General features: G+C 37.2%; 1 protein-coding gene and 1 long non-coding RNA gene across 4 annotated transcripts in view; both read left to right on the forward strand.

Moving 5' to 3' along the window:
- LOC112557064 (cubilin-like) overlaps positions 1-10,199 on the forward strand; it is a 49,872-nt gene extending 39,673 nt beyond the window's left edge. For all 3 annotated transcript variants that reach the window (XM_025226690.1, XM_025226689.1, XM_025226691.1), the window contains 3 exons: positions 7,884-8,061; positions 8,507-8,759; positions 9,416-10,199. In XM_025226690.1, the coding sequence (XP_025082475.1) occupies positions 7,884-8,061; positions 8,507-8,759; positions 9,416-9,605 (621 nt within the window). In that variant the 3' untranslated portion in view covers positions 9,606-10,199. The remainder of the gene's footprint in view (positions 1-7,883; positions 8,062-8,506; positions 8,760-9,415) is intronic.
- Positions 10,200-12,374: 2,175 nt separating this feature from the next.
- LOC112557076 lies at positions 12,375-14,321 on the forward strand. The gene is made up of 3 exons (XR_003097884.1): positions 12,375-12,657; positions 13,068-13,270; positions 14,067-14,321. It is a non-coding gene; the product is annotated as an uncharacterized LOC112557076 (long non-coding RNA).
- The last annotated feature ends 7,132 nt before the right edge of the window (positions 14,322-21,453 follow it).

A 21,453-nucleotide genomic window follows, 5' to 3' on the forward strand; every position in this document is an offset into this window, starting at 1 on the left:
TCCTGCAGAAGCACTCAAGGCAGACCCAACAGTCGCAGCAGAGATGCCACATCTCCTACTGCAGAAATTTTTGGAACATAAGTAAGTTCCAGCATACTGGAAGCTTGGCTACCCAGTAAAGTTACCCAAAAAAGGCGACCTGACACAGTGCAGCAATTGGCGAGGGATTACGCTGTTATCCATTCCTAGCAAGGTGCTGACCAGAATCATCCTGGAGAGACTAAAGAATGCTCTAGACCAGGGATGCCCAACCTACGGCCCGGGGACCATATCCGGCCCGCGAAACTTCTGTCCACAGTGCAGAAAATCGGCATGTTAGTAATAAAAAAAGACCTAAAAAACGAAAAAAAAAGGAAGAAGAAGTATTTATCCCTACGTAGGGGCGTCTCTCAAACTTTTTTTCGATGGACGAACATTTCGATTCAGTGCTCCGACTTGGTGTCTCTACTATGCAGCCGGACATTCAGAAGTTGGTTTTGGGTAAACAACTTAAAATATCCACTAATTACTACATAATTAATGGTAAGTACAGCTTGTTTCTAATAAAAATGGTATCTGCTCTATTTTTTTTTTTTTTTGGTGGTATTTTTGCGGTGAAGCGGCCCGTGACACGCATGTCGGAAATGTGTATGGCCCGCAGGCCGAAAAAGGTTGGGCATCACTGCTCTAGACAAAAGACTGAGGCAAGAACAGGCAGGCTTTCGGCAGAGAAAATCATGCACAGACCAAATCGCTACTCTACGAAATATTATCGAAAAGTCTATCAAACGGCAGATCTCCAATACAGACCTGTGGGAGAGAGCCAACCAAAAGCCTGCCTGCCAAGACATCAAGAAGCGGAAGTGGGGCTGGATTGGTCACACCTTGCGAAAGCCAGCCGACAATTTAACAGGACAAGGTCTGAGCTGGAACCCACAGGAGAGGCGCTATGCTCTACTGGGGACGAATATGAACAAGAAGAAGAATCTGTTCGAACCCTGACAAGACTGATGTACATTCGCCTTGCTAGAAGTATAAAGAGATGTGGTATTTATCATTCTTTTAGTTGTTCTGTCGCACCTAGTACTTGATACACACTTCTTTGTCATTGTGCTAACTTCTAATGCCAAAGGGGTTTCTGTGTGCACACAGTTGGTGCAGTGTAAAATAATTTTTCTTAGTTATAAAATAGATTCTTATGATGTATTGAGTTATGCACAAAAGTCTTCTGAGTAGCAATTGAAGTACTTTTCTTTTGTTTTGTTTTGTTTTGTTTTGTTTTGTTTTGTTTTGTTTTGTTTTGTTTTGTAGAAATCTAATTACTAGCCAATCCTTGAAAAGCTGCTACATCCCTGCATTAACCTTTTCGGGCTATGGAGATGAACTAAAGAAATAGAAATTTGTTTTCCCTAATATCAGCAGTGAGTTGACGATTCGTAAAGCACTGGACCGAAAGGGAAACAGATGGATCTGAAAACACGAAGGATGACGATGAGTTGTGCTGCCTCCCTTCTAAACTCATTAGAGTTTTCAAAGAATCATTCAGTAAACCTATGAGCAGCTAAACAAAAGTGGTTCTCACCTATGTGATCTGTTCTATGATTGCAACAATGGTGTGAATAGTAGCATTTGCAGTTTTTTAATTAACATTACTATTATTTTATTATTATTATTCTTTTTAAAGCGGCATAAATTTAAACATATGGCTGGAATATAACGCTATGTAAGTGTACATTATTTTTCTAATAATTATTATTATCTGCTCTGTTGTTTGTAGAATGTGGAAATCCAAACATACGACTCCAAGAAAATAGTTCATATTCCTTGAGCTTTGGACATAATTACCCAATGCAAGGAAGATGTGAATGGGAGGTAACTGCAGACCAGGGACTGGCCATCACGATGATAGGTTACTTTTGGTACAGAGACTACGAGCCGATAAATCGAAATGTTAAAATGTACAGAGGACCAATCAAAAACGAAAGTTCTTTGATCACAATGTGAGTTGCTATCAGCGCTTCTGTTTTCTGCAAGAAGAGCTCATTAATAGGTTTTATTCTAAAACTACAAACACATGTTTAATTAAATAATAAGATGAAAGCTTTGCTGGAATTAGAGAGTATTCTCTTGTAGCCTCAGTAATTGGTAAAGAAAGGGAAAGTAGTTGCGAAATGACAACACTAACAATGACTGAATAGAATAAGTAGTTTTCATTTAAGGGCACACTCCGATAGTGACACAAACCTTAAAGGTCTCTAATGATTCTGAAGCATTTTAGCATTAAAACATAGATACATTGAATTATTTACATGAAACATTTGGCTGGCCAGATGCATGAGAAGACGTAAATTTATTTCGTTATCACTGTGCAGATTTTGAGGGACTAGATATATATATTGACAAAATCCCTGAACATTTTTTCAAATTTACTCAAAATGAATAATTATTTTAAACTAATCTTCTAAAACTTCATTCAGAAATTAATTTTTATAATAATTATTCAGTTCAACGTGTTGTCTGATTGAAGTAAATCCACATACAACATGATTGCCGTCGATGAGGCATCCAACAGCATACTCATCGAATACATCGCCAACTACACATCTGACTTTTTTCTCTCAATGACGTTCTTGGCTACAGAGAACTGTAAGTATTCCAGACAGGATACTGCAGAAATCAACTGCTTTATACCAGATATGTATACAATTTTGGTTTCGCATTTTATGTATATGAAATAGAAATTATTCAGGAAATTTGTAATTTTTTTTAAAGAAAGGAATGCATTGTTTGCTAGACGCCATAGTGGAATTATGTTAAATGGTCCTGTTATATCTATGCAACTACTTCTATTTTTGTGTGAACTAATAGTAAATTAATAATAAAATTATTAGTTATCTACAAAGATTTTTTTACATTCTTACGAAATATACAAGCTGCAGTTGTAGACAATTCAAGACAGACACATTTTCGTTTGCAGTGGTATGGAGGAGGAAAAAGAAGCCCAATTTAAATATGGAAACTAATGTTCTTTGCATCATTTTATAGCTACTTTTAGCGCTGCTTTTATCTCAGAAAAGTTACAAATTTAAATAAAAGGTAATAGTGAGCATTTATGCTTGTCTTCTGGGATATCTATCCATCTTTTATTTCTTGCTTTCTACAGCCACGTGTGGTTCAGTGACAAATGCCAGCGCTGGAGACATCGATCTTAGCGCATATTCATCTCATTACTACAACAGATACCACAGGAACGGAATCTGCGTCTGGACTATTGAAGCTGAAGAGGATGAAGTCATTCAGCTACTCATTACAGAATTAAACATACAACGTGAAATACCCGGATGTAACGACTCGGCCCGCAGTTATGTGGAGATTTACGATGGATCACAAACAAACAACAGTTTACTTTTGCGGTACGAGTTTGTGATAAATTAAAATACTTATATTTATATTAAAAATTTGTGCAAAGTAAACACGTGATTATGTCGGAGGGGTTTCTATAACGGTTTGAGTAAATCATCTAGTAATAAAGGAAATAATTAAAACAGCTGTAATAGATTTTAATAAGAAGTAAATAACTTTTTGCGCGTGTGGGTGTGTGAATTTAGCGTTTGTACTTGACAAAAGCAAATAAATGTTTCCACTATTTGAAACTGCAGAGCGTGCAGTGCTTATGAACTACCCGGTTATAACCCGGTAACATCTACCACCCGGCGTCTTGTGGTTGTGCTGACGCTTGACGAAGAGTTTGGCTTCACTCAGGCTTATTTTACAGCTCGTTACAAGTCTTTCAATGAATCTGCATGTAAGTTTTCGTTCAAAGAGGATTTGCTAGTGGTTTTCACATAGTTACCTTACAAAAAACAATGTAAGTAAAAAAAAGTTGTGTTCCTTTTAAAGTCACATTTTAAAGAACAAAAAAGAAGATATAAATTATCTTGTGAAATACAAAAATATTATATTGATTATGTAAGTGTGAAGGAACATCAAGAAGAGGATAAATATATCCATATTTTAAAACTTTACTAAAAAAGATGCTCATTAAATTACTCAAAGTACAAAAATGTTTATTTCTGTAGACAGCTACGATGGCTTAAAATTATGTTTACTCCTTTGTTTGGTTATTTCCTTTTCTTTCTGTTTTTCTTTGCTGATTTTTTTGTTTTATTTATATATTTTTATATTCTTGTTTTTATCTCTCGTCCGCTTTCTGTTTATCGCATAGACGACAGAAGTAGAGACGACAGAAATAACAATAAATTGAAAATGTCATCGATTACACTAATAAAACTAATTCCATCCTTCTCTGTAAGTTCAAAATAAATGTTCAAATTAACTAAATATGTTTTCCAGTTCTGAGAGACTGTGGCGGGGACATTTCTGGTGACCAGGGTGTTGTGTCGTCTCCAAACTACCCGGCTAACTACGACAACCTGCGAGAGTGCGAGTGGAGGATCACAGTGGAAGATTTGTTCAACATTAGGATGGACATACATGACCTTGACATTAGGCCCTCTTATTACGGGTGTCATGGAGATTCTTTACTGGTAAGAACGTATTTTGGATCGCATGATCCTTAAAATTCCTCGGAACCCGATTTATCATGAAGGGTGAAGGTAGTTGAAGAGAAAAGATGGGCTTTGTTATTCGCATGCAGTGCTCTTGATACAGTGAACCACATTTACGGTAAGCAGCCACTGGAAGTCGCTGGGGAACAGCTAGATAGTTCAGCTGCTAGCAAATCTCGCTACAATGACATGTCTTGAGCAGTGGTGAGCAATATCGATATAGAACGACTGGTCCAATTCTTCAAATAGACCCCCCTCCCCTTCAAGGTACCCGGAAGGACGGTTTTAGACACATGACCGAACTGGAAAAACCAAACAACCAGAAAAGAAGGGGTACTTTTGAGGGTGGCGACCATTGTTCTTACAAAGGCTTAAATACCTATATAGTATACATCTGAACTTCTCGTATCCCACTTCCCAGCCAGCCAAATACACTCTTCGTCCTAATTATTCCTGTCATCATACCAACATCATATGGTCTCAAGATTTTTGGTTATTTTCCAGAAAAACAATGGAACTTTCTCCCTTTCCATATCACCCACCTAGGTAAAACTAAATTCTCTATTATCTATCTTTTTTCCTGAACCTTTTCGCTGTTCTCCATTTCAAAGCCGATTTAAGTTTTTCTGATTTAGCGACATTTTGCAATGGTCTGAGAATATCAGTGACATGGACTGAAACCCAGATAATAAGTGTCTTGTGCCATCATTTATAGACTTCTCTGTTTACTGATGCCTCTATCCTTGGTGCTGAAAACTGAGAACCAGGGAGTTCAATCAAAACAGCTTCAAAACAAGTGTCACGCCTTGACATCAAGGTCTTGTTTCTTTTCTTTGATGCTGAGCACTATGGTCTCTTAATAAAGTTTGTTATGCTTTTGTCTATGCTAGGTTTCTTTTACATCTATGTTTGTATATTTACATATCTTTTGTAAGGGCATTGAAACTATTTTAATATGGAGAAATGTGCTGTATGTTTAGATCACAGGTGCATACCCCACAGGGAAGGTCTACCGATTATGTGGAAGCATCAATGGACTTGTGATATATTCTGCGAGCAACAACTTGACGATGAGGTTTGTCTCTGACTGGGAGAATAATGGACGAGGGTTTAATGCATCGTGGAGAAGAGGTATGATTCACTTAAATAGTTTAAATAGACTTAATGAAGCTGTATAAGATGTTTGAGCAATTGTACATAAATAGGGAATGTTTGGATTGTACTTATACAATATTATCTAGTAAATGAACTAAATCCTATCATCAGGAGATAGGCGATACTAGGAATAGTCTTTAACCTTGTAAACATATTTATTTGTTAAATGTTTCATAATCTGATTGAATGCTGCAACAATTTTTTATATATGTCTCATCTATTTCAGACAAATAATTTGAATTTATTGTATATTCATAATGTCCACGGTATATTTACACAACAGCAAATAGCTGTCTTTGAATTGTAGATTAAATTCAGCTTCGGTCAAATATCGTAAGCGTTTAGAGAGTATGATGTTCGTTTACACATTTTCTATGAAACGCTCCCTTGAATTCTACTTCGAAAAGGAGTTTTAAGTCAATCCGATAGTTAATTAACTGTTGTATGCTGGTTCTGCCTAATAGAACAAACCTAAATATACTTCAACTTCTTCTCAAGACGTTTTTGCTAATGGATTATACGAGTTCAGCGTGTAGCGTTCGGTAGGATTAATGCTCCATTGCTGTTTATTAGACCTGTTATTTATTTTAAAAAATACATTAACACATTTCTTTATATTTTATACAACCAAAGGTTGGTAATATAGTGTTTTGATGCATAAATTGGCTAACAATAATAAAGACGACTGTGTGAAATAAGCAGCTGTTGCAGAAAGGTATTTAAAATTAATATAATTGTACTCAATACTTATTAGCAACTCCATGAGGATTAAGACAGGAAACGAAGAGCAAAATAAACATACATTTAAAAACTTTAAAAATGCTTTTTAACTTTAATTGCTCTCGTAAATCTATATACATTTTTAGTTAAAACATCATCTATTTACTTTTGAAATGTTGGAACTTGTTTGACACAAACATAGCCATGGTTGAAGTATAAATTATAATGCGTTTTATATCTTTGCTTAGAAACTTATGAGGGGAACATATCTTCAGAATGCGTAGGACTAATAGACTTGGGGAAAGTTTACCACAATGCACAACTGCGCTAGTGAAATGTTAACTTTTATCAAATTAACTTATGTTATATCTTCAGCATTGTTACTATGATATCAGTTTTTACCATAATATTTCTGGACACCTCTTTTATTCTAGCATGTGACTTGCCACTGGAGACTTCCAGCGGCTGGATACAGTCGCTACGGTTCCCCGCCACCTACCTGGACAATCTGAGCTGTTCGTATTTTGTAGGGACAAATACTTACCGACCTGGCTTCTCTTATATCTTCACTTTCGAAACCTTTGATCTACAAGAGCCTGATTCCAACGAATCCTGCATATACGATTATTTGGAGGTGAGACGTGGGGCAAAGTACAGGGTAGTTCATGGATAATTCATTAGCACTGTGGGTTGACAGCTCGACAGCTCGTAGACGTCCTTTTCGACAACAGTTCAAACCCTTATCATGCTAGTTTCCTTTTAGGCTTTTAGTTCATCCATTTTTCCTCTCATCAAAACTTTCAGCTCCTCACCTGCAGCACCGGTTTAAAGTCTAGTACAGGTAAGGAGGAGATCAGCCTCACTGGGCTTCATAAGCGGATTCTAGGACCACACAAGTAAACGGGTCTCACCATGTCTAGGTGAGTCAATGAGTAATTGCTGGGCAGGTGAGGGATTTCAATCACAGGTGTGCACCAATCAGCGATTTTTGCGATTAACCAAACTGACCATTACGTAAAACATGGTGTCCGTTTTATCACCGTTAAGTTTGTTTATTCTGTGTCTTTCAATCTGTCACATCACTAATACAGGCTTTGGACGTGTTAGAGTTAGCAGTACAAATGTGTGATAAGCATAGGATTGATGAGAATTGATGAGAAACATGATGAGACTGGATAAAGAGAAAAATTGGTGTGGCACAGGAAGTTAAAATGCTATAGACGACATTTTGTTAGACTGCTCAGCTAAAAGATACAAGCATGGCCTGATTGATGTAGTGACTTTCGGTCATAGAAATCTGGCAATAAAACAATAAAAACTACTGCTTTAGGAATAGGAAAGAATGGAGATATCTTTTGCATAGAATACCATTGCAGTATTTGGCACTGCTACTGCTACTAATGATGATGGTGATGATGATGATGATGATGATGATTGCAAAACTACGGATTGTCATTCTAGATCCTGCAAGTTCCAGCCTATAACCCGGGATACTTCGTACCTCCAGAGGCTAAGAAGTTCTGTGGAAAAGGAGCAACGGAAAGCTTGACCACCTATTTTCCAACCACCCTACACTTTGTCACAGACGGCAATATAACAAAGGGTGGCTTCAACATTTCGTTTGTGTCGACAATGGCTGGTAAAGTGATATTTATTTGTTTATTGCACGGAGAGCACTTCCGGTCATGTTCATATCGTGAATTGAACTGTACATTTTGCATTTAAAATTTGGAGACAAGTCAAACAAAACTAATTCATGTCATGGATAAAAAAAAAATCATCAATTTTTTTTTTATTTAGACTAGTTTGGAGATTTGTGAGTTAGATAACCCTAAAGAAATTAGTTATGGCAGAGCTACTGAAAATGATTTCGGGTGGCGAGATGAAAAAGTAGGTCGTAATGTCTTCTACGGAAATACTTAGTAGAATATCCAATTGAAGGTAAGATATGTGCAATGAAGGACTAGGGATGAGGAGATTGAGAAAGGGTTAGTGAGCTAGTAGACAAAGAAATGATGTTAGTTCGTTCCCAGTTGAGAAATATGGGTAGATGCATTTTGATTTTTTAAAAAAATGTGTTATAGGGTGCGGTGAAAGTCTACTTGTCGGAGAAAAAGGTTTCATCACAAGTCCTAACTACCCAGGGACATTTCCTCAATCCCTTCGATGTAACACTACCATACGAGTAGAACCTGGACACAAAATCATTTTGACCTTCACGTCATTTTTCTTGAGTGACTTCCTGCAGCCAGACAACGGACAAGAGTGCTTGTGGTGGTATGAACCTTCCCTGGACATCTACGACAGTCTTCCGACAGGATCAGCTTGGATCGGGAGGTAAGTCTTCTTTCAGATGTGTTACATAAAGAACAAATGTAAGCTACACCGGCCAAACTCGATGGTCAGTGCTGAGAATATGGGCCACTATAAGCTGGCATTGTAAGTAATATAACCAAAGAAGAAAAAAGAAATGACGTGAGCACATTACATATTAGACATTGCTACATGTTTATGACCAAGCTGGCACACCGGCTGTGGTTTACTTGGAGTAGAAATGAGCGATTCCAAGTGTATTTGTTGAGGCCCAGATCAACAACAACCATGCTCTCTGTCGCCAAGCTCCATGATGGAGACGGTGTAAAATGTGCCGCTGGAACCAAAGCAAATGGAAACATCTATTGGCACAAATATGGATGATTTTGAATGTTTGCAAAATGTTGTAACTTGGCGGTTATGTATAATGTGTCATACGTCGTGAAATATTTCTTCATAATTTTTGGTTAATTATATACTTTACTCTCTCACATCACGTACTTTTCTTCTGCGTAATTTCCTTCTGTTTTAAATGCTCATCTCCACGTCTGTTCCTTCATTTAATAATCATTTACCTTGTTACTCTAGTCCTTTTCATCGCCTTGTTGTTAGTTAATGTTCTTTGTATTTTAAAAAGTATAAGGAAATAGATTATATAAAGAATATTCACAACGTATCAGATACTGTGGGTATACATCGCCCCAACCTATCACGTCCACCAGCAATGAGCTGAGCCTCATCTTCACATCCAACAATAACTATTATGCTACTGGGTTCAACGCAACATACGTATCGACTTCCTCATTGACTGGCAAGTATTGCACTCTCTTGATCTGTGAGACATTTGGGGAAACAATATTGATAGTATAGAAGCAGTTGTTGTATGGTGTACAGGAAGTTATGCTCATTCATTTAAAAAGCTCTCCAAATGTCTGTTGCTGTGTTGTTGAAAGTTAGTCCACGTTTACTTCTTAAGTAGACAAATGTAGGGAGGAGGACTTTGTCAGTAAATCATCACGCAGACAAATCCTTTCCATCATGCCGAGCGATTCATGTTGTTCATAACATGGTATTTGTGTCTTTGATGAAACAGCAAATAATAGTGTCAAAGCTGAAATGCGATAACAACTGGTCCAGTAATGACTGCAGAGTCAAAAAAATTACTGTTTCATTTTTTGTGATTGTGCTGGATTTCAGTATTCATATTATATATATATCGGAACTTTTACAATATCCTTCTTCTGTATATGATTGCTTTGGTAATTAGATGTGTAAACATTTTTGCTTTTGATACATTTATAAATAACATATGTTTGTGCATAATCATGTCATCTAAGTGACGAACAAATCTCTATCTGGACATGTGATAGCTTTAGGTCGTCAAGTAAGATAGTTATCTTGTAATCTAGAGAAAAGGCTAATCAGCCTATTCAAATGAGTTGTGCACCTAAAACGTATCAACGCTTGAGGCAACCACCATTGGTCGAGAGATCACGAGATTATTAGCGAGTGTCGGTGGTCCTGAAGGCACTGCCCGAATTTTTGCTAATCAGAGAGACACTGCACTTACATACAGGTGAGATTTCATTTTATAAATAATTTAGCTAAAATAACGGTTTGTATAGATTGTCATATATATTTTATTGTCTTAGATTATTATGCCAATCAAACGGTGACAAGAGGAAAGCAACTTCAAATAAATTCATCTTTGACACAGTGACAGTGTAAATAACGTGTTAAAACCTCTGTAGAATGACTACTCACCACATGTCTATCATGGTTAGTAATTCAATTTGTTCAATCTCTTTTTTTCATTGTTATTATAATTATTGTTTACAGACTACTGGAATCAGCCAGATTCTCTCCGGAACTATTTCTTTGATCAAAGTGCGTGCGTGTTTGTGACAACACAGCTAACAATGGCATTAGCTCCCTATCTGATGATACCTGGACCATAAGTGACTATGGTTTGTTATTACTAGTCTAGAGAACTCCAGAAATACCAAGCTGCCTCTCAAGAGAGCCAGATGACCGGATGGCTTCCAACATCACAGCCTGACCTTTTGTTTCAAGTGAAATACCCTGTGTGAGTAGGACCCGCTATGTAGTGCTACCAACCTCTATGTCGAGCTGAAGGATGCTACTGAAGTCCTACACAGACGTTCTACGTGCTATTATGATTATAATTAAGAGTGTATATAAGTGCATGAGTATTTTTAATTTATATTGAGCAATTATACATGTTTATAGAGTTTATGTAGACATTTGCTTTGCTTATTTGCATCTGATGTCTATGATTTAAACGTGTGCACACACATCGATGGATTAAATATGTTTATAAATATGTGGAATGTTTCTGAACAAAGCATTAAACAGCAGGTTTTATACGGGTACATGCGTTTACTACTAAGCATATTTGTTATGTGCATATAAAATTAAACAGGTTAAAAGATTTCGTCGTTGACTGATTATTTTTCTCTTTTTTTCCAATATTGCTGTGCAGTCTGAGTGTTTATTCTTAATATATCTTTGTTATTAATAAATGTATTATTTTGACTAAATCTGTTTTACTGCAACATAGCTTTTCATATTTCGACAACCTAGACATTTCATATTAATAGTTTATATTTGTTCCATTTTCAAAAAAATAAGTTCTCGATTGTTTAATCTTTGAAGAGGTGCATGCATATATAGTACTCTATTTTGTTTTTTAATTAAATTGTAATATGTTTCACTGCTGAAAGATTTTAGTTTCAGGTCAGTAATTGGAGAGCCGAGGTTACCATGACTCAAGGAAGGAAATCTGCCAGTCGTTTGAAAATATTTTCTTTCATTATTGAGTAATTAGTAATAAATAGTATAGAGTAAATATTTTGCAAGAAGACTATCAATAGTGATGATGATAGAAAATGAAGCATGGTTTATTGCTTTAGCTCTAAATGACTCCTGCCATTTCTACAGCCAACCATAACATACACTTGTTTCTATATAACTCAAGTCTTCCGTTTTATTATTAGAAACTCTGTGTCAAGTCGATGTATAAAGTAAAATGTGAGAGCAGAATGTGAGTTGTATATAAAAATCATTCGTATCTTGATGTGAGTTAGGTTTCTTCTCCTAAGAGCTTAGGCTCTCCTTTTTTTTGTCCTTCTCCTTTCTGCTGCTGTTAGTGATTTTTGGTCGATTTTGATGTGAACTGTGCTTTCTGATTTCTTTCCTCTGCCTGATTCTTTTCAGGATTGTTTTCACTCCTAAACCAACTTTGTTATATTAATGGTCCCTATAGTTATATTTTTGACATATTTTCTTCTTAGCTGCAGATTTTACACTTTCGCATGTCCAAACATCTTGGATTTCACTCACGAACAGAAGATTTACCACTGGCATATCGTGGACTGGTGGACAGATTTTGTGGGGACAAAAATGATCAAGGCAAGAAGATCTGGTGTATTTATTAATATCCCAAATACAATTAGTGTGCATTTCTTGTTTTCCTGCAGGAAAAAGTAACACTTTCCAAACCTGGTTCATTCATATTTGTTTAGTTAATAATGCCCTTTACTCTCTCGCGTCATGCAGTGTCGTTCTGTTTTAAATGGGGATCCTTACAATTCACCCTAAGTCTATCCGCTATTTCGGAGAATTATGCATGCATACGACCTTCACCCAGAACGTTACGACCTTCACCCAGCAAGTATGTGAGGCTACTTCCGGTTTTGCTGTCTGCTGTTTATACTCGTAGCATTCTTCAAGCATGAGAGCTCTTACAAATAAAAATGATAATCGAATTTGCTGTGTACCTCAATGTACAGTTAAGGCCTATAAATGTCCAACATTGTCCTTCCATGAAATTTCAAAGGATGAGCAAATGAAGAAGCTTTGGCTTGTAAGAATTTGAAGAGACGAAGGACCCCTCTTTCGGGTAAGCGTGATCAAATTCTAATCACTATTAATCGTTTTCTTCACTCGCTGTATCACTTTTCTTCATTCCATTTTAACCATCGTTAGCCAGTCTAAAGATTTAAAGTTCTCATTTTAGAATAATTGTTGTTTTCGTAATCTTAACTTACTGCATATGGGCATAGCTATTTTGTATTACCGAAAACGTTATCGCGCATACCAACATACATTTTCTAAGGGAGTACATATTATTAAAGTACTGTTATATTGAAATGCTGAGAAAGGTGAACATATATTACCAATATTATTTGTATTAAGTTAAAGTAAACTTCTGCATATTGCTATAAGAAAGGCAAAATCATAAGTGCAATGCACTTACATGTGTTTTGGTAAATGTTTATGAAAATAACAATTCATTAATTTTTTTCTCAGATAGGAAGGTGGACAAAGGTGTGTAGCAGGCACTTTGTGCCAGAAGATTTTCGCCTTTTACCCTTAAAAGGAAAGCAAAGGAGACTAAAGCCAGATGCTGTACCAAGCTTGTTTACATTAAACAACTTTCAGCTTGGGAAAGAGAGAAAGCAGCTGGCAGTTAGCCATCCCCTGTCACTAGCAAATATCAACACCAATCAGAGGTAAACTCACTTTAGTTGCATTGTATTAGTGGATGATCTCAATAAAAACAGAGTATGATTAAGTAATAATTTTTTCTTTATAGAGGATATTGTGTTGAGCATAAGAAATGTCAACAAATTATAGTTGGTCAAACATAACTTTAGATAGAAGTAATGGTTCTTTTAAGCACATTCTGATCCTGTTCAGTTAGAAATAAAATTAGTTGAGAACTTTCAGCTTTGACTTTCCTCTCACAAGCTGTTCATGTGATGCATCATTTTAGAGCATTTAGGGCCAGGCATCACCACATTTGTGTCATTTTACTAATTTACTTTGTGAGATCTTTGTTAATTGCTTTTCCTTCTGGGTCTTTTTTTTTTATTTTAGCATACAACTTTGCCACAATTGTCAGAATTTTGTTGTCTTTTCAGTCCATTCATTATTACCTATTCTCGTTACACTACATCAGAATGTGTATTTTCAAGATGTATGCATAATAGGATCAGATGTGTAGTGCGTGGAGATCATTGTTCAAATCACATATAGAAATACAAAGATAAATGCAAAGTGACTTTTATTATCAAATTAATTTTTTCATTGCTAAAAATATTTAATAACATAAACAAAGAACAAGAACATCAATTGTGTCATTATTATTTAGACACTTTGACTATCGACAGGTGTCAAAACATATTTTCAGTTAACCTCTTTTTGTCACATCAAACCCTCAAATAGCAAAAGGGGTTAATCCCTGTCAATGTTAAGTGAGCTGTGCCAAATCAGCCATTTCATGTGGTAAAATGTTTTTCTTATCAGCAAAAATGGGGATGCTAAGCCCACAACAGAGCCTGCAACGGCAGAGACAGAGCCGGCAACAGCAGCTGCAGAGTCTGTAACAGCAGACAACCCTTCTGTTGAAGAGCAGCTCTCCTTGGCAAAAGAAGAGAATAAAGTAAAAAAGTTCTTCAAGAGAGGATACAACAATTAGAACATCATTTGCAAATGGAGAGCAGCAGAAAAATCGAAAACTTTGGGTTAGAACGTTTTTCACAAGATGATGGAAAAATAGAGTTTTATACCAGATTTCCAAATTATAACACATTAAAAATATTTGGCTGCGCAGCCTTGTGTCCCTTTCTATCTGAAAAGATTCTTTCTGAGTGATCTGCAAAAAAAAATTGAACTCCATAAAGAATAAATGCACATGTGGATCTTGGGCTATACCTACCACTTTAAAAGAGAATATACAATAGTAATTAAAAAGAAAAAAAATCTTTTAAAGCAGGCACACATTCTCCATTGTTTATGACACCACCCTTACCCATATAAATGCTAATGATGATCCTACAAAATTATTGTTTAATATCAACATGCAACTTTTTAAATCCATGAGTCACATAAAAAGGACAGCCAAAACTGTGCTCTAGGGCAAAAGGGTATTTGGTTTGTTGCCAAAACTTTCCCTCAAAAGGGTTTCATCATAAACTGTATCTATGAGTATATAAAAGAAAATGTGATAAATAAAGATGACTGTACACATGTTGAATGTACTTTCCACTTTTAAAATAAAGTGTATCTAATAATAAATAATACATGACAATTTGGAAAACAAACTTTGAGTGAGTTGAAAAGGTCCTTCTTTTCTTCTGATAAAGAAGGAATTTCTCCTGACATGACAATCTGATTCAGGAAATGCCTCTGATTCATTTATATTTATGACAAAGTTATCGTGCAGTTTCTGTTGATGAGCCCTTCCCCTTCGATATTTTCCATATTTTGTTAATACCATGGAAGTCTGCTTCTTGCTTAAGGCAAATGGAAATAATGCTGTGGACTACAATGTTGTAATAATCATGACAACATTAAATTTTAAAAGATGTTATTTATTACTTGATGAACAAGAATAATTTGTCTTGAAAGCACAGTGGTATCCACTTGATATTTACTGCTCATTCTACTCCAAATGGAACAATCTGCTCTAAAACCATTTCTTGTGGAATATGCAAATAAAGAAATTTATCTTTTGCATGCCCTTTCAGGAATAAATAAATGTTGAATGTCTCTTTTTTGCGTGTAGATACTTTGCAAATTTCATGAGTTCCTCTATCAGTAGGAGGTATGTGTGTACTAAATATTCATGATTATCATTATTATAAATGTAACTTCATTGCACGACTACATAACAAAAAAATTCTGCACTGGGAAAAGAATGATTATACTCTCTCCCCCCTCTATTAACTTTATATTTTCACTATGCCTTTTCAACAATAATTTTAGCTTATTTTGGTGAGAAGAAAATGTAATCCGTCACTAACTTCAAGTGTGTGGGGAATTCCTGATTTCGTGTACGATCTGTAGCACCGAGATGTTGTTCGGCAACCATCGTCGTATGGATTCGGTGCAACTATTTTTTTTTTAATGTAATAAATGTGCATAGTAAAACAGAAAAGCATCACAGGATCAGATACAAACAATAATATACCTCATATAAAAACAAAAGAAAGCACGTAAATACCTGGATAGATGCAGTTACCGAAAATGTAAACAATGCAAGTTTTCACCTCCACTACTTAAAATTGTTTTGCTCTCTCATCAAGATCTACCTCAGTATATGTTATAATATATTTATATAAGAATATACTTATTTTTTGCAATTATATTGTATAAGACTAATATAGTCAATCGCAGATTCAGACAATAAGCTGCGATCACAATCGCACATTCACAACCTGGCTTTTCTACTTACCCAGCACGTTGAATAAATATTTCTCGGCAAAATAGATGTATCCACTGTCATGGTCGCGTTTTGCCGAGCCTCTGGAACTAAATGCCTCGATATTTCCGAACGAAATATTAGCAACACGCTGCAAATTTCGACAGTAATCTAAAGAGGTGTTTGACGTTTGCGTTTCAACCATCTTCGAAATACTTGAACAGGAAGTAGCGGTCCATACTTACGTCTGCGCATATCTTTTCGCGCACCTCATTACGAAAAGGTCAATATTTGCTCATGTCATTCTCCTTATTGTCTATTAGCTAGCTCATTGGCTACATAGGGAGAAAGTGCACGCTGCTACCAGCTGGCGAAGTTAAAATAAAATTTCGAATGGTATTTTAAAATTTGTTTATCTAGTAAACTTCAGTGTTGACAATTACCGGTGATACTCGGTTTTAAAGAGCATTTTTAAAACATCTACGTGGAGTAAATTTTAAGAAATATTAGTTTTGCTTACTGGTAGTAAAGTCAAATGAAAGATTGTAACTGTATGCGACAGAGAATTCACACATTGGAAAGTAGGTCAACCGTTATAAATTATCAAAAAAATTATTTACTCGATATAAACAAACATAAAGTACCAAACAAACACATAGTTTATTACAATATACATTTGAATTTAAATACTACTTACTGTTTTCTTCTTGTATTCAGCTGAGTACAAATCCAGGTTGAATTGAGTATCCGGTAAACGAATTTAAGATGGCGCTTAAACACAGCATAACAAAATGCCTGATTGGTGATCTTGTTCAGCCTTTGAAGGGAAGTAATCTATAGTTGAAGAACTTCTAAAGGTTCCAGTACTTGCCTCCCTTATGTATTCATTTGCGCACAGAGAGATTACAACAATGCTTTACACGGGGTAGTAATCATTTCAGTGGCGTGCATACATGTGCGTTGTAAGTTTGGATGTTGCGGGCTATGTTGAAAGTAATAATCATATCATTAACTTTATCCATTTAATTCGACCTTTTTGCCATTGTTATTAGGATTCACTAAAAGTTTTGCATGCGTTTGTCTTGATGTGTGCCAAATGCCGACAGTATTTATTCAGGAACACGGAGTATTGACATTATTTTTGCAACATTTGCATAGTTTTTTTTTTCTCTTTTCAGAGCTTTAAGTTCTTTTCGCCTCCTCTGTTGATTGGCCAGTCTTTCATTATCAATTGAGGAATATTTGATTAGCAGTAAAGTAGGTTTAAGCTGAATGATTACTAGATTTTAAAGACTGTATTTTTCATGTCGACGTTTGTGTTCTTGGTAAGATGGTGTGCTGCATCCTGGGCTTCTAGAGATGCAGCAACCGGAAAATGATTTGCGTCTGTGTTCTTGACATGCTCCATCTTTTGAAGCTCCGCCGGTGGATTTTGTAGACTTTTCGATACTACACAGGGCTTCTGCTAAGGCTAAATTCTTTGGGGTCCCAGGGACCCCTTCTTCAGATTTCTAAGGGGTCCCAGGCTAACTCTAAGGGGTCCCTTTACAATGTGAAAAAAAAAAAATCAACAAATCAACTACTTTGTTCAACTGCCTTTCAGGCACACAAAGAACTGTAATTTCGAGTCAGAAGCGGCGAGATTTCTGTGCCATGATGTCTGTGCAAGCATCTGTGATGAGCTTATGCTCACTGTACTTGGGGTGCTCACTTTCTTTCCATTCTAAGGCAATGAATTTAACCACGCTGTCAACGACTTCTCTGAAATAAGTTAAATAAGCTGCACCTGGTGGTGGATGGGAGAGGATGTATGAAAGTATGAATGCCTCAGATGCCATCATTCAAAAGGAAGTTCTCGACCGTAACCTGGCAATTAATAAGTTAGTGAGAACTAGAGTTGTAAGAAACATCAACGAGAGGTGGCACGTTGCTAAAAGTATAACAGTTGGGATAAAAAAACCTGGCGCAAGGTAGAAAAGCGAACCTCTGCAAGACATGGCGCCCTCAGCTCAGTGACATTCAGGGGATTCTGAATGTTACGTAAATCATGAGATGAAGGGGGATCGAAGGTGTACAAATGAATTAAAAGAGTTTCAGTTGCAAACTATATTTAGCAATAAAACGCCTTTCTCGGCCGACTAGTACTTGCTGTAGGATCTAAGAAAAGTGAAGCGAAACGGCTTCTATCTGAACATACTGTCTTTCCTTACATCTTTCTTTACTCATAAGAGGGGATAATAATATTTAAGACTTTCAGTTCATTCCTCCTGATGACTGACCTAAAGTACACCTCGGTTTGAGTCCAATCTTTGAACTTTTACAAATGGCCAACAATTCACGACTGCAACATAGTGCCCCCACTGTGTCTTTCTTCGCTTATCTAACCCGACCATTATGCGATCAATTCAACAATTCAGTTGTTTTTATGTTTGTGTCATTTGCGCTGTGCATTCTTCTTTCCTTTATAAATTCTAGTTTTGTTTGTTTGTGGAGAACACAGTCAGTCCTAACCCCGACAGAATGTTCAGATAGAAGTCGTTTCGCATCAGCGCTCAGACCCTACCGCAAGTACTGGGTGAGGGAGACGATTTATTGCCATGCTAGTCGGCAGTGCCTGTGATGTCCACCCCGCCTTTTGTCCGGGTAGTAATTGAAGACGACTGGCCGATGGCAGTCCGCACCTCGTGTACTCCTACCTTCCCTCGCACGGACGATACCCTTCATTTCCCCCCGGTGGGAAGATATCGGCCTTTAGTGGAACTCTTCTTGGTAAGGGAAAACAAACTCAGTGCAAGGGAAGTTACTCTCGCCTTGCAGCAGACGACAACAATAGGTTGGTCTACGACTCTACGACGTCAGACACTACACCTACCCAATTTTGTATCTGTTCTTCGCCCCAAATTTGAAAGGGTCCCCTGGGACCCCATTGGCGAAAATTGAAGGGGTCCTCCGAACTTTCAATGCGTACTGTACGCAATTTTTTGCGTAATCAGAAGCCCTGCCTACATTTATTTGTTAAATTCAGATTTTTGTTGGTGTTTTCTCATCCGAAAGTAACTGTAAGTCCCACCAAGGGAATCTTCTTGTGTCCCGAGGTCTGAGGCCTTTCATGACAAAGATACCGAGCCCCCCCTTGTTTCACTATAATTTTTTTCCCCCTCAATGTATGCAGTAGTACTTGGGGTGGGTGGGGTTGAGAATACGTGGGGGGGTAGATGGGTAGGACGGGTGAAGTCACTTAACAACATATTATCGTTTTCGTCACTACATACCCTTAGCCGTCACTTGTCACATTTAGGAGCAAGGGCTTTTAACAGATGCCTTCTCCACCACTTTGCTTTCCCGTCAAAAAGAGGGTTCGCTTTTGGGGTGCTTTACACATTCACCCAAACACTTAACAAAAACAAAAAAAAAAACACTGTTCCTTATAAGAAAAAGTGTGTGTGTGTGTGTGTGTGTGTGTTTTCTTTAAATGAGCTTCTTTTTGAGTTGGTTGCAAGTTTTTTTTAAAAAGATTTTCAATCGTCAGGGGATATCACCCTCAGTGACCCTCAGCGCGCAACGTCATCATCTGGCGGGTTCAAACGGTCCTGTCAGCCCAGCGGGAGCCTCGTGTTACTGTGTGACGGCAACCTGAGACATCCGGGAGATCACATGTCAGTGAGAGAGGTGTGCCAACGAGTGTTTAGTGGACGTCTCGTGACACTACTGGAAGCAAAAAGTATCTAAGAGGCTATGACATATTAAACTAATTTTTTTAAATACCACGTCAAAGTACATGAACTCCTTTTCCAAAAAACAAAACAAAACAAATCAAAATAAACAAATTAACATTATTGTGACGTACAAGGTATTTTCCAGTATTCACTGACGGGACATGGGCCACGACCAGTCTAACGAATTGTTCAAGGTAGATAAGTGCGAATGCAATTTTCAAAAATGTGAATAGTGTGACCTACGTCCGTTTTGCCTGCCGTTATCATCCGACTAACGTGAAAGAGCTAGTTAAGGAAGGTGTGGAAGAAGGAAGAGGCATTTCTCAATTTCATGTTGCTGTATGGCCTTTTCTTTCTCTTAAAGGGAACGACGACGACTGTAATAACGATGCAGTCAGCAGCAACATTGAAATTCTGTGTTACTGTCTGTAGCCCGACCCTCTGTCCTGTCAGTATTCTCTCACTCGCTAACGTTTTATTGATACTTTCATTCAAAATTTTACTGCATGACCTCCAAATCCAGGATGCCTGTGCTTTGACACCCGCACTTAGGAGAATTAAAGTGAACACCTCTGTCATAAGGTATCGATGATGTCGCCCAACAACAAAGCATGGTAGCCTCTAGCCGAGAGCTTTTGTAAATAAGCAGTTTTCTTAAAGCATAGGAATTTCAAAGGGAAACAATTTCAGCACATCGTTATATATCATGTTTAACTTGTTAGTTTACTGGAATGGCCTTTAATCGGTGTACGACGACTGATGGATGTTTTCGTCTTATGAGCGACCATAGATGTACAAACATGTACACATATGTAGTTAAAAGTAAAAACCTCTCCTACATCCTCAGAGAGGAAAAATTAACTATATGGTCACAATTTAATTAAGCGTGAACCACGACACGGTTGCTTCCCACTGGACTTGATTTAAAGACCAACCTGAACGGTTTGCGCTTTTTTCAGATATCAGTAGATATATGGCGATATAATCCTAACCTGTAAATTTCAGCCTTCGACACCCATCCATTAATTATCCGGTACGATTGGGACCTGCGATTGACGAGCACTGATAGCAATGTGCTACGTCACACTAGTGCACTATTAACAACATTGCCAACAGTCAACACCAAACACGCAATGAGAGAGAGAGAGAGAACTTGCGACAGTTGGGACTATTCGGACGCTGAGAGTCTGCATTTCTCGTGGTTCGGAAAACTGTTACTTTAGCAAGAGAAATACAGACTTTCAACGTCCGAATAACCCGACCTGTCGCTCTGATCGGTGTTGACGGATGGCAGTGTTGTGAATGGTGTACCAACGTGACGTAGTACACTGTTAGCGGTGCTCGTTGATGGGAAGTACGAGATAACGGATCGGTTTTGATGGCTGAAATTTACAGGTTAGGTTTATATCGCCTATATCTACTGATATCTGTCCATATGATAATGATAATTTATATTCAACTACTTAAAGTACATCACACGTGGGTTGCGATTTTGTCTAGTTTTGCTCACGAATGGCCCATTTGTGGACTACAGAAAAAAAATTCAAGCTAATTTGTCATTACTTTGTTTGAAGGTGAAGTGTGTTTATTTGTTTGGTTGTTTTGGTTCTGGCTGCTGCCTACGAAAATTCACATCGTTTGTCGGATCCCGGCCAAAATGTGTGCTGACCACGAGACGCAAAGGTCAGTCACGTCTAGCAGTGAGGCTAAATTACTGGTCAGATTGTCTCATAAACTGACAGTTAGGCTCTTTTATAGGTGAATGGTCAGCCTC

This window comes from Pomacea canaliculata, linkage group LG2, assembly GCF_003073045.1.
Source record: "Pomacea canaliculata isolate SZHN2017 linkage group LG2, ASM307304v1, whole genome shotgun sequence".
Classification (NCBI taxonomy): domain Eukaryota; kingdom Metazoa; phylum Mollusca; class Gastropoda; order Architaenioglossa; family Ampullariidae; genus Pomacea; species Pomacea canaliculata.